At 34.4% G+C, this 13058-nt stretch overlaps 1 protein-coding gene across 1 annotated transcript; it reads right to left on the bottom strand.

The window, feature by feature from the left end:
* Positions 1 to 24: 24 nt before the first annotated feature.
* On the bottom strand, positions 25 to 7579 carry LOC132557886 (multiple epidermal growth factor-like domains protein 11). The gene is made up of 12 exons (XM_060222411.1): positions 7576 to 7579; positions 6962 to 6994; positions 6614 to 6655; positions 6009 to 6152; positions 5368 to 5502; positions 4164 to 4298; positions 3759 to 3893; positions 2492 to 2626; positions 2033 to 2167; positions 1507 to 1641; positions 835 to 969; positions 25 to 89 (listed from the first exon to the last, which is right to left on the bottom strand). Exons 1-12 carry the CDS (start codon positions 7577 to 7579, stop codon positions 25 to 27), a joined length of 1233 nt encoding a protein of 410 aa, XP_060078394.1.
* Positions 7580 to 13058: the final 5479 nt, after the last annotated feature.

Below are 13058 nucleotides of genomic sequence, written 5' to 3'. Positions count from 1 at the left end.
ACTATGACAGTGTAAATGCATGCGTTATGTTTCCTTTCGATCTAGTGTCGATTTCTGACTATCACCAAGACGCGGGATCGCCATTACATCTGCAATCAATAATTGTTTTATAAACATGCCAAGGCTATCCCAGACATTCACGTGTAACGTCATGACGTCAATATTCGGACACCCACGTGTAACATCAAGACGTCAATATTCGGACATCCATGTGTAACGTCTCGACGGCGAGATTCGGACATCCACGTATAATGTCACGACGTCGAGATCCGGACATCCACGTGTAACGTCACGACGTCAATAACCGGACATCCACGTGTAATGTCACAATGTCAAGATCCGAACATCCACGTGTAACGTCACGATGTCAATATCCGGACATACTCGTGTAACGTCACGACGTCAATATCCGGACATCCACGTGTAATATTACGACGTCAAGATTCGGACATCCACGTAAAATATCACGACATCAAGATCCGAACATCCACGTATAATGACACTACGTCAAGATTCGGACATCCACGTGTAACATCACGACGTCAAGATTCGGACGTCCACGTGTAACATCACGACGTCAAGATTCGGACATCCCCGTGTAACGTCACGACGTCATGATCCGGACGTCCATGTGTAACGTCACGACGTCAAGATTCGGACATCCACGTGTAACGTCATGATGTCATGATTCGGACATCCACGTGTAACGTCACGACGTCAAGATCGGTTCATCAGGCGTTATTGCATTATTGCTCATAAATATAAATTCATTAAACCGTGAAGTTGAAGTTGCGTTTCTTTTTCCTTTTGATATAGATGGTCATTGTGTCTTACATTCGTTGCAGGTCGTCCCTGTGTAGTCTGCAGCACATATGCAACTTCCGTCCACGTTACTGCACGTGAGAGTGTTGTTTGGAACACATAAACAGCTCTCGTTGCAACCCGTGCCATAGGTATAATTAGAACATGCTGCAAAAATGAAATCATTAATGAATTTGATCATGCTGGAACATTCTGTTTATTAATACTTCACTAACAGGAAGAAATCACGCGTCATGACTTGTTCCGATGGTATACCTACTAAATTACCGCGGTTATGCATCCGTATGCAATTGTTAATTAGCAAGATTTCGTAGAATGAAAAGTAATATTGCTTTCATTGGAATGGTCACAGATACTCCCTCAATGGCGCCATCTACTGCGTATCTAACTAAATATAAGGATGATTCTGGAAGCTTTAAATCCCGAACCTATTCGTACTTTGAGTATCCATGTTTGGATAACGATGTTGTCACTTTTCTTAATTTTACTGAAGTAATCCGAGATATACATGTATCTGTTCTATGGTTACAGAGCTACAGAATTCAGAGTGAGATTACATAGATACATGTATTTGTTTATGATGTATTTACGCTAAAGGTTAGATAATAAGGTAACATTAACATATCGATTGTGTCCAAACGGAGATTTATCATTTACAGATATGGTGTAGATAAACACACTTACCAGTATCACAGTTAGTACCAAGGTACCCAGGCTTACAGGCACATGATCCGTTTACGTTGTCACAGGAAGCTGAATTCGCTTGCACACATGCACAATCACTTCCGCAACCTGCACCGTATTTCCATGCACTACATACTGAATTAATTGGAAACAGTTTTATCAAAATTAATGCAATGATGAACACAAACCATATGGAGAAAAGAACGCAAAATCCAAAATATGTTTTTTACTTATCAGTACACTAAAGATATATTTCACCGCGAAAAAACGATTGAAACATTCAATATCAAAATCAGTTTCACGAATAATGACCCCCGTGAATGTCGTTTGATGCGAAAATCATGACAGTTAGTACAGGTGCAGTGGTCCTATTGTTAGAGCAAGGTCCGATTAAGATCTACATAAATTTACAAAAAATCCTACCACGACAACATTATTTCATTAAATTGCACCTTTGGTTTATGTCTTGAAAAGTTTGTCTCCAATAGCTGTTTATATCACTATACAGTGTATTGATGTTCCTTACCAGACTCACAGTTTGTACCAGAGTAACCCGGATTACATGTACAGGCACCATCGACGCTACTACAGGACGCCGTATTGGCCTGCTGACAAGTGCAATCACTTCCGCAACCAGATCCGTACTTCCAGGCGCTGCACGCTGTATTTGAAAGAAATGACAAAAGGCAATACAATACAAACCAATGATTTGACGTCTTTGCTTGATAAGCACTCAATTTATTTTTATCTTACTGCGTATTTATCTGAATAAAACTTAATAAGAGTAAATTCAGTATGTTCAACAATTAAAGAGCGAAATTATGTAAGCTACTGTACAGCAGATGAAAAAACTTACAATTTCATTATAACAACATAACAATAATCCAAACTGAAATGAAATAAAACTAGGGCAAAGCATGAACAGAAGGAAGATGTGTTACTCTTTCGTATATAATACGTATGTACATAATGTTTGTAATCTTACCAGTTTCACAGTTTGCCCCAGAATATCCCGGATTACAGGTACACACTCCATTTACATTATTACAGGTTGCCGTATTGGCCTGTACACATGTACAGTCATTTCCGCAACCGTCCCCATATTTCCAGGAAGTGCATGCTGCAACGCAAATACGTTATAATTTGAACATGATCATAAGTTTATCTCGTAATATATTTGATATCTGGGAAATGAATAGGAAATTGTCTGTGGAGCAAAAAACGTTAAGAGGAAATATACAGAATAAGTTTGGTAATTGAAAATATTTCACCGCATCAATATTCCTAGAATGAATACCAAAATGTCAACTCAAATTAATTAAAACTGGGTAAACTATGAACAAACGAAAGATTTACACGGAGATACATTTAAAAAATACAGGAAAATAAGAACAAGTGTTCCAGAAGAGTATGCGTCTTGTCAGTAATGTCGCTTTCTCAAATGAAAACAAGGAAAGTAAAAATTGAACCAACAGTCAAAGTAACGAGCATCAAACACGTCCAGCGTCCTATCCCACAAACAAATAGAATATTTCTCAAGAAGATCACTCCGTGTTACGAGTTTTTTTTTAGTGAGTTAACATCTTGGATCCAGGTTGTTTTTCGCGCTTTGCAGTGTTTTGAAAAAATAACAACGACCTCCATCTCTTGAAGCCCTTTATAGTGAGTTTGTAAGTTGCCAACATCTTTCATATTGATATTGAGTACAAGCCCATGACCAACAGACCAACTGTGACATGTAAATAGCAAAATTTTGGGATGCGTGTTTGTTGCTCTCAGGAAGCGGAAAATGTATTATTACGATTATTGTACTTAATATCGCTATCTTTAATTTTGTAACAATGATTAATATAAAACTATTGTTTATCAACACAGGTTGTGTATATACAGACCATTCTCACAGTTAGTTCCAGTAAACCCAGGACTACAGGTGCAGGCACCATTAACGTTGTTACAGGACGCTGTGTTGGCCTGTATACATGTACAGTCGCTTAAACAACCATCTCCAAATTTCCAAGAGCTACAAACTTTAATAATGGAAATCATAACCATAAGTTACAGTATGTTAATTACAAGCATGTGAATACTTGAATTCTTTAATTCATAGAAATGAGTTACCAAAATCACGTATTGAAAGTAGATCAATTATAAGATTTATTTTGTATATTATATTTGTCTAGCTTGCTCCCGAACAATAATCTATATCGTTTTTGTAAGTGTGTGTATAATCTGAAAGATATGTGTATTCTTACCGGAATTACAGTTATTATCGATAAACCCTGGGCTGCACGTGCATTCTCCGTTAACGCTGCTACAGGACACTGTGTTGGCCTGGTTACATGTACAATCATTTCCGCAACCAGATCCGTATTTCCAAGCACTACATGCTGCATATCAAGTGAATAAGATAATATAAATTACTTGAACTTAAACGGAACTACATATGTATAACGAACACTAAGATATTGGGCATAAGATTCATTAGCATTATTATTGTATTAAATCTTCTTCTTTTGAACCATAGGTACGCACTATCATGGTAGTTTTATTATCCTGATATCTATATAGATATGTATGTACTATATACAGACAAGTAGGTTGGAAGATTACCTTGGCTGAATAACATCTGTATCATTTTATATGGTTTCTTAACCTACCAGATTCACAGTTTGTCCCTGAGTAACCAGCGAAACATGTACATGTACCATCCACGACACTACAAGACGCCGTGGAGGCCTGGTTACATGTGCAATCATTGTTGCAACCAGATCCATATCTCCAGGCAGGGCATGCTGATATAAATGGTAAAGTAGTGTTTATATGTATTCTAGATACTAGTTATTTGATAAATTAAGGTTTGCACTGCCTGATAAAACAGCTCATCGATTTTCTTATTGGGAAAAAATAAGGAGGATTTTTGGCTTTTTTGTCTTTTTTCTAATTATAGCATTTTAAAACACTGCCTATTTTTTTCAAATACAAATAAATGGAGCATTTGATGTAAAATAGCTTTATTCATTATATATAACCTCTTTATAAAACGAAAAGTACATAGTAAGCATGTGGAGACATTTTTACCAGAGTTCTCATCTGCCATTTTAGTTTGTCCTGATACGAAGAGAGGGAACATAAAAGGAGGGTTCAAGTTTGATGACGTTTTATTATTGAATTGTACCATCTTTACACTAGGCTAAAGTGATAAGATTTTAAAGTGTTACGCAAATAACAATTTCAGATGAACTATTATGAACCTTATCTATCCATGTGTTCGTAGCTTTCCTGTAAACTTTCAACAATGAAGTGTCACGCCCACAGCATCTTCAGAGTCAGAAATATGCTACCGTATATTATAGGATAACCTACCTGTGTCACACCCAGTCTCAAAATGATGGTAATTTGCAAGTTACAAGTGTTCGCAACATCAATGTACTAGGTTAACATCAGATGTTAAAAAGTTTACTCAGAGCTATGCATGTTATAAATGCTAGCCCTAAATCAGTATTGATGCAATGATGCAATATGGTCTACTTTTAATGCTTCATTCAACTGATTAACTTAAGCTATTCATATCTACCAAATTCTGTCAAAATTTGTTTATTTTGCATCGGTTTTCCATGCGTTGATTTTTCACTTTCATAAAACGAGGATATTTCTGTCTTTATGCTGTCAAAAGTCACAGACCTATTAACCTGTCAATGTTTTTCCTTAAGCATGTACATGTACAACCATGATATATTATATGCTGTTCAACTGCTTTTTGTTCCAGAATGTTTAATGTATCAATGACATATTTGTCACTATAGTATCAAGGACCACATTTGCATCTACTGTTGATATTTCAAGTTATGTTATAATACTTACAAATTTCACAATTAGATCCTTCAAAACCTGAATTACAGGTACAGGCTCCGTTTATATTGTCACATGATGCAGTATTGGCTTGTACGCATGTGCAATCACTTCCACATCCTGATCCGTATTTCCAGGAACCGCAAGCTGAAACAAAAGAGCAAGCGAAATGAAACGACTCGTGTTATCCGTACTTCAAATATCCAACCAATGAAATATGTTGTTATATACTCACACGATATTTTAAAATCAAATATAGAATATCTCTCAGGAATCATCTCCATCTAAGAAATATTCAGAGAACTGACCTTTCCATTTAAATTCTGACGATATTGTATTTATGGTTCCCACTGCTACCTTACACTACAGCCTGTGAGTGTGTGACGTCGTCTCATCGTAAAATTCTGACGTATCATAACTTATATTGCACATGTTCAAAACAAGAAAAATGCATGGGATTATTCTCTGAATGAAGGCGATAATTGTGATAAAATAAGATAGATTTCACATCAAATGAATGGAAGAGAGAAAATGTAACGTAATTATTTTTGTGTTTAAAGCGACAAACACGGGGGTCATCGAGAAAAAACATCGTGAAAAATAACTTTAAATTATCACGAAATATCAAGACAGAAAAATTGAAATAAACTTACTGTTTTCACAAAAGTCACCAGTGAAACCGTCGTTGCAGGCACAAGGGGGGAAGGAGTTTCTGTTGCACGATGCGGTGTTTTGCGAGGTACAAAAGCTGCAGAGGTCTGGGCCAACCGTAGCGATATCACAATTAACTATGCACACTGCGATAAAAAAACAAGAACAAATAACTTAGAAAAATCCGTTTGATTGTTAAACCAAAATCTCTTCACTCTTAAAATGTCTTTCATTCGATTCGATTTTGCCAATAAAACATGTAAGCAAAGTATATATTTCTTAATATGTACAAATCACTATGAAAAAAAGTAGTTTTAATTTCATATATATGTTTACAATCTTAAGGTGCATAAAATGACGATTGTTTAAAAATACAAACTTTATTAAACAAAAATGCATACTGTATCAAATATATGCAATTTCTCTAAAAAGCTGATGAGAATTATTGTCCTTTATGCATTCAATATCTACGAATATTCTTTCATGAGTTTCCGGTGATGTTATATGAGTATTTAGAGGAACATAATAGAATGAATGAATACATATGTAGATAAAATGTATATGAAAATTAGTTTGTTCCATCTCACAAACCAGACACCATACATACCTATACCACCAGGATCAATACCTCCAAGTATTGGCGCTGGAGCTGTAAATTAGCAATATCCCATTACATAACTGAATTACTAAAGATGAAACAAACATCACAGTGAAACAAAATAAAAACAATGCAGAAAAACGAACTTAATAACACCTTATGTGTAAGACACACAGACATTTGTTTGACAATCCGTAAGCAATAAATAATGGCTTTTATAATGATGTTCAAAGTATGTAATTAGTTAAGTGTGATATAACAAGTAAACAATAGGTAAATTAATTGATTATGTTTCTCTCGATCATAAAACTATTAGCCGGCGAAATATATGTCAATTTTGACATCTTAAAATGTTACCTATTCCAGCGAGGTCACTATCAGGGACAGCTCCTAAAATAATCATAAACAGGTGAGTTATTCATAAATAGATTAAAACAAACAGTTTCCTTTAAAGAGAACTGTTGGTATTTGAAAAAGCTTAAGTTCATCATTGACTGTTTGTAATATACATAAATGATATCAACACATTGTTTCGTGTGATTGTTGCATAAAACATTGTCAGTAACATAGCTTGTTTTGTTGAGATAAATTCTAGCAGCTAAATTGTAAAAACATTCATAATGGTTCGTTATATCCGATTAAAAACTATTTACTTAGATTACAAATATAATATGTAAATTTACGTTTTCCAACACGTGTTTTACGTCTGTCAGAACAGGTATTTCCTCTCCAGCGTGATTTGCATCGACAATACCCAGTCACATGATCACAGAAGACGGCGTTTTCACGAATGCAGTTACATTTTTGTTTGCACAATGATCCATAGGTCCATTCGGGGCAAACTGCATATCAAGAAAATGAAATGGCTAGCTTGGATGCTGTTAATATATAACAATATATATGAATGTGAATTAACGACAAATTTTGCGGAAAAAGTAGTTTCGCCCCTGCACCAGGATGACCATTTTTACCCATTGTTAAAACGTCACGAAATAGCAAAAGGTGAATAAATACGGTCACCGTATGGTGAGTTTTAATACGTTTTGAAAAAAAATTAATACATAGACATAATGACCCACATGAAAAATACCGCGTGGCATTATTCGTATAAAAATAGGTGTGTGTTGAACCAAAATGTGAAACATATTAGGTTTCACTAAAGGTTGAAAGGAATATTTATTTATTCTACGGCGAATGCTTTCCTGTAACCATTTTACTAACTATACGAACAAAAATATGTGTAGTTGCTTATGGCAATAGATTTGAGTTTCAAAGTGACTTTCATGTTTTGATTTTGTCACGAAGTTTCCGTTATCATATTTGTCTGCAATTTCATGAGAAATATTCTGTTAATTTTAGATCACTGTTAATGCAAGTTAGGACTATGACGATGTAGATAAACAGTAGATAAAAGGATACATCTTAAGATGATTTCTTTGTCTGATGCTTTTCCCGCTGTATAAAATGCTCATTTGACAAAAATTAAATAAGCAAATAAATAAATAAAGAAAAACTAAAATAAAAAATATCTTTCAATTGAAACAGATAAGCATCGACCTTCAACCAGAGACAAACTTAATCGTCGGTTTTGAATGATGTTGATCTCTAGAAGGATTTCAATAACTGTATTTATTCCTCCAATATAACCAAACATATAAAAAGTTACTGACGCCCATACTTGCCTTTACATTGCCTTTCCTCTCCTTCCCACCAATATCCGGTTGGGCACTTGGTTACTCCAGCGAGTATGGTTTCGATATCATAACTAAGATATATAATATCAACATTGATTTACGTTGTCATACAGACGGCATTCACCGTAACATTGAATTCAAATACTACAATTAAAATATGTATACAAATTGTACATCCTTATCTTTCAGGCAAAGGTTACAAATAAACCACTTTATAATTAAATCGGTCGCATTGCATTAACTATACACTAGAGAATATCGTGAGAACTTCAGAAAGAAGAATTAAAAGTTAAGAGTTGAATAATGTAAGTCATTTAATATCAGGTATGAAAATGGAGTACCCAATAGGACATTTTCATTCACTGCAATATGAATAAAAAAAACCTACTTTTACAACAGTAAACAAGTACACGATATACCCCGAAACAAAACCTTTATCTAGCACGGTATTCATAACCTAATCACAGATAAAAGACATGTAAGAAAGATATACATGCAGATTGCAAAATTATTACTACAACTCCAATGATATAAGTACCTTCCGTGATGTGTATTTGTTCTGAGGCAATCCACTCCCGGTTCCAGTAGAATCAAAACTCCGAGCAGAGCAATCATGATTTGATTTTCGTAACTCATATCCAATGAATGAAAAAATACTTGAAACAGTAAACATGCATAGGAAATGTTATCTGTGTATAATTTCCGTTCTAGATGAGTGTACGTAATTTCCTTGTATCTACAACAAGCTACCGTTTTCCTATAGTAGCTAACACATAGGCAAGCTTTACATATCAAAAAACCCGAACAGGATTTCTCGTCGTAAAAACAACATGGCAACATAATCATGATCAAAACACAAATTCCATAAAACTAGGGCAAAACAGGAACATTGGACTACTGAAAAGGAAAAGGAGAATAAGATCAGATGTTCTGAAAGAGTAAGCGTCCTCAGATTCATCGACGACATCTGCCATGTAAATCTTGGTTAATGATTTTCACATTTTAAAATGAGAACAGAGTATCAAAAAACGGAACCAACAGGCAAACGAGCATCAAACACGTCTTTTTTCATATTTTACAAAGAGATAGACTATTTCTCAATGATATCAGTATAGCAACCATAAAAAAATATGAATAGTGAAGAGTACTATTGTATTTTTTAAGTGTGGTTGCGAAAAAATAACTTATTTCAAGTGAGAATACATGCATGCAATGTATGAAGTAATTAATAGTGTTTAGAGAAGAAGAATTAATTCCGATACAGTTTTAAAATGATCACAGTGGTACTGAATCAAGCGAGTCAATTATTTTGTGTACGTCAACAAAACAGTCCATGAAATATAAAGAGACATATAGAAAGAGATCCGAATTTTAAATATCAACAATCACTGCATCATCTACTTAAAACCTCGGTTACTGCAATGATTGGTTTTAAATCTTATTTTTTCAGTCATCAGCTGTTTGAATAAAAAAAATTGAATTTATTGAATGATTGTACATTCAAATCTAAACGTTGACATTTCTTTCTGCCATATTTTTTTTATTTTTGATTAGTCGGCTCCTAGATTTTAACATTTCATGTTCTTCACATCGCTGATTGATCGTAGAAGGAGGAAACAGCCGTATGATGTAGTTCGTACACTATGTATATATATTGAAGCTTTATATTTGTATTATCATCTTGTGTGCCTTGTATATTTCTCTAATAAGGTGATGATGATGTATTGCGGGGGCTTTGACTTGAACCTTAACTTTAATTTCTCAAACCAAGTCGACCAGCAGCGCAGTTTAAAAATATCCCATTGAAGTATGATTCAACTGTAAGCAATTTCATGAAGCCTGAATAACTCTAAGTGTCAATGAATTGTAAGACAATAATATTAATTCCATGTCTACAAACAAGCGGATAACTACTCACGTCTGAATTCTATTCCGGAAATAGCTGACCAGCTTCCGTTTCCGTACTGTATTGACTGTATACGAGGAGAAATCGAGATCTGTTTTATTGAGAATAGCTATGTTAAAGACTATTACATAATGGGGACAGAATGTTCATTGTTCATTTCATTAGGTGTTGCGTGCCTGATGATGTCATTCTGTATAGAATGCTCACAACAATCCCGTACAGATAAGTATGTCTTTTTATGTTTTTATCTGATTTGGACTGTTTCCTGATTTTCTTAATTTAGAAACTAGTAAGAATTTTTTAAGAAATAATTGTACTAATGATATAAGAGATTGCTAACAAAAATGTTACTAAAGATTTAGTTATTTTGTCATTTATGTTTCATTTATGAGGCATTACCTTCGACAAGCGTTTAATATTGCTCATAGAATATACGCTTATGTAAATGTATAAAATTAAAGCGTTAGATAGGGCTAAAAGTTATCAGATATGTAAAATAAAGTCTGGTAAGTTTAAAAGAAATATTAGAACCCTGAGATTACAAGATATAAGTAACTGCCGGGTTGTTTTTGTTTTTGTTTTTATGACTAGCACTCAAATTAGTTTAAGTTGTCGCTCTTTGTAAAATACTTTTTCATGTTTCATCATTATCATTTCAGCACTAATACACAGCATGTTATGGAGAGCATTACTGCCGATAGATTTGGGTGCAGTTTAGGATACAGATGGCTAAGTAGTGAAAAGCGATGTGAAGGTGAGTCTTCGTCTTTACAATGAAAAAATTGATATGTCTATATTTGTTGAGGTTTTTGTAAAACGTAATTATGTTTAATGGATGCGAAATATTAGGACAAGTGTGAAATATTTAGATATAGATTTACTTTGCTAGGGTATTTACAGAAACAAATTAAAAAAATAAAATCTGTTAACAAAGTTTGGCATTGTGGAAGAGTCAAAACTTTTTGAGTGAAGTATTTACGAATGTTGTTAGTAATACTCTGGGCATAAACAACAGTTATGCTTTCCCTTGATTAACAGTGTGTTCGGACTGGACTTACGGGAAATCTTGTCACGAAACATGTAGTTGTGTTCGAAACAACACGCGAGTCTGTGGACACATAACAGGAACTTGCCTTTGTCATCCCCAGTGGACCGGGATCACATGCAGTGTTCCTATGGAACTAAAGAGGGAAAAAAGTAGGTGTACTCGAGTCCATATTGGTAGTTTTATCCTAGATGATATACTATCAGTGGAAAAAACTAAAACTTTGGCTTACGTATATGTAACAATGTATTAATTAACGACAGATTAGTGCCCGTCACTTTAATGTGGTCAGTTACAACAGCATGGCCTCCAATTACATACCAGAAGTTTTTCCTCTAAAACTCAGTATAATAAATATCTTGATATGTTGATATTCATAAGATTTTTACCGATAAAAGAAAGTTTATTTTACACCTTTTAACAACTCATTCCCTTTTGAAAATTACTGTCAAGCTGACCAAGAGCCATTTTATCATTAACGCCATTTTTCTATGATCAATATCATGTTTTAAGCCAATAGAAATATCTCAACCTGTCATTCCGAAAATCAGATACAAAAATCTGTTTTAACATACCTTAGTTTGCTTCAGTAGGATTTATATACAATACAAAATACCTTGTAATTTACTTAAGTATAGGAATATCAGTATTGTCTAACTTCAGGGCAAGACGTCGAGAACAACCTTGTACCGGGAAATGTTTCTGGTAAGTTGGTTATTTCAATTTAAGATTTAAGAACTCCAGTTCAAGTTTAAGAACTTCCGAGAACGCACATCTGGTCATCAAATAAACAGGCATGTAATTTATGACAAGGGCAACGTTTTGTCAATTCTCTGTAATAAACCAGTTTGTATAACGGTCTTAATATAGACTAAGTTAAGAAAATATTCTCCTCTTGAGCCAACAATTTTATCCACCTTTTTATTTTCAAAAATCAATTTCATTTGTCGCATTTTCACTTTTACATAGATGTGTGGTCGTGATAAATTTCACTTTATCAATTTCGTGCAACATTCGGTTTTTATCAGCTTGCCCGGCCTGGTATTTTGGATTGAATTGTACAGAAATGTGTTCATGTAACCAGACAACAACCGTGAACTGCAATTCCACAAATGGAGTTTGTAACTGTGGTCCAGGATACACTGGTAGTCAATGTAACCAAGGTAAGTAACAACCCAGAGATAAACGGTTAGTTGATCTTATCAGAATGATTGCCGACTGCTATACGCTAGTGAAATTGATATCTAGAAAATTAATGTTTTCAGTGTAAACTAGTATAACTAGTATGTTTCATTAAATTTCTTAATTTCTTTGTATCTGATGATATCCAAAGAGCGTCAAGTGTACGATCTTAAACGTGCCACCAGCAGTAAAAGTACAGTGTAATAAATCTGTAATAAAATTTAAAATCGTATAATTTGTGTAAATCCCGGTAAAAAAGATGTGTGAAAGGTTTCTTTAAAAACTTTTTCAACAGAATGCGTCAATGGCACGTTTGGCGAGAACTGCAGCCAGTCATGTACATGTGATCCGATCAACAGCATTGCCTGTAACCACGTGGATGGAACGTGTGATTGTTCGGCAGGATGGAATGGGACCTACTGTAACGAAAGTAAATTAATAATCCGTTGAAATAAGATTAGCTTTTCTGAAACAATGCAGAGTTTTGGTTGGTCTAAGTAAATGTCAAGTTCGTTACTACATCGTGGAGTTGACTGGAGAATTAACAAAGGTATTCATTTCAATTCAAATCATATGAACAAATTAACTAAGTTTCGAAATGACATAAAATCTATAGTTTTGTGCCTT

Source organism: Ylistrum balloti, unplaced genomic scaffold, assembly GCF_031769215.1.
Source record: "Ylistrum balloti isolate Yb309-2 unplaced genomic scaffold, AGI_CSIRO_Ybal_v1 Utg370736, whole genome shotgun sequence".
NCBI classification, from domain to species: Eukaryota; Metazoa; Mollusca; class Bivalvia; order Pectinida; family Pectinidae; genus Ylistrum; species Ylistrum balloti.
Note: the sequence above shows the minus strand (reverse complement) of the source record. Positions and strands in the feature narration are given on the sequence as shown.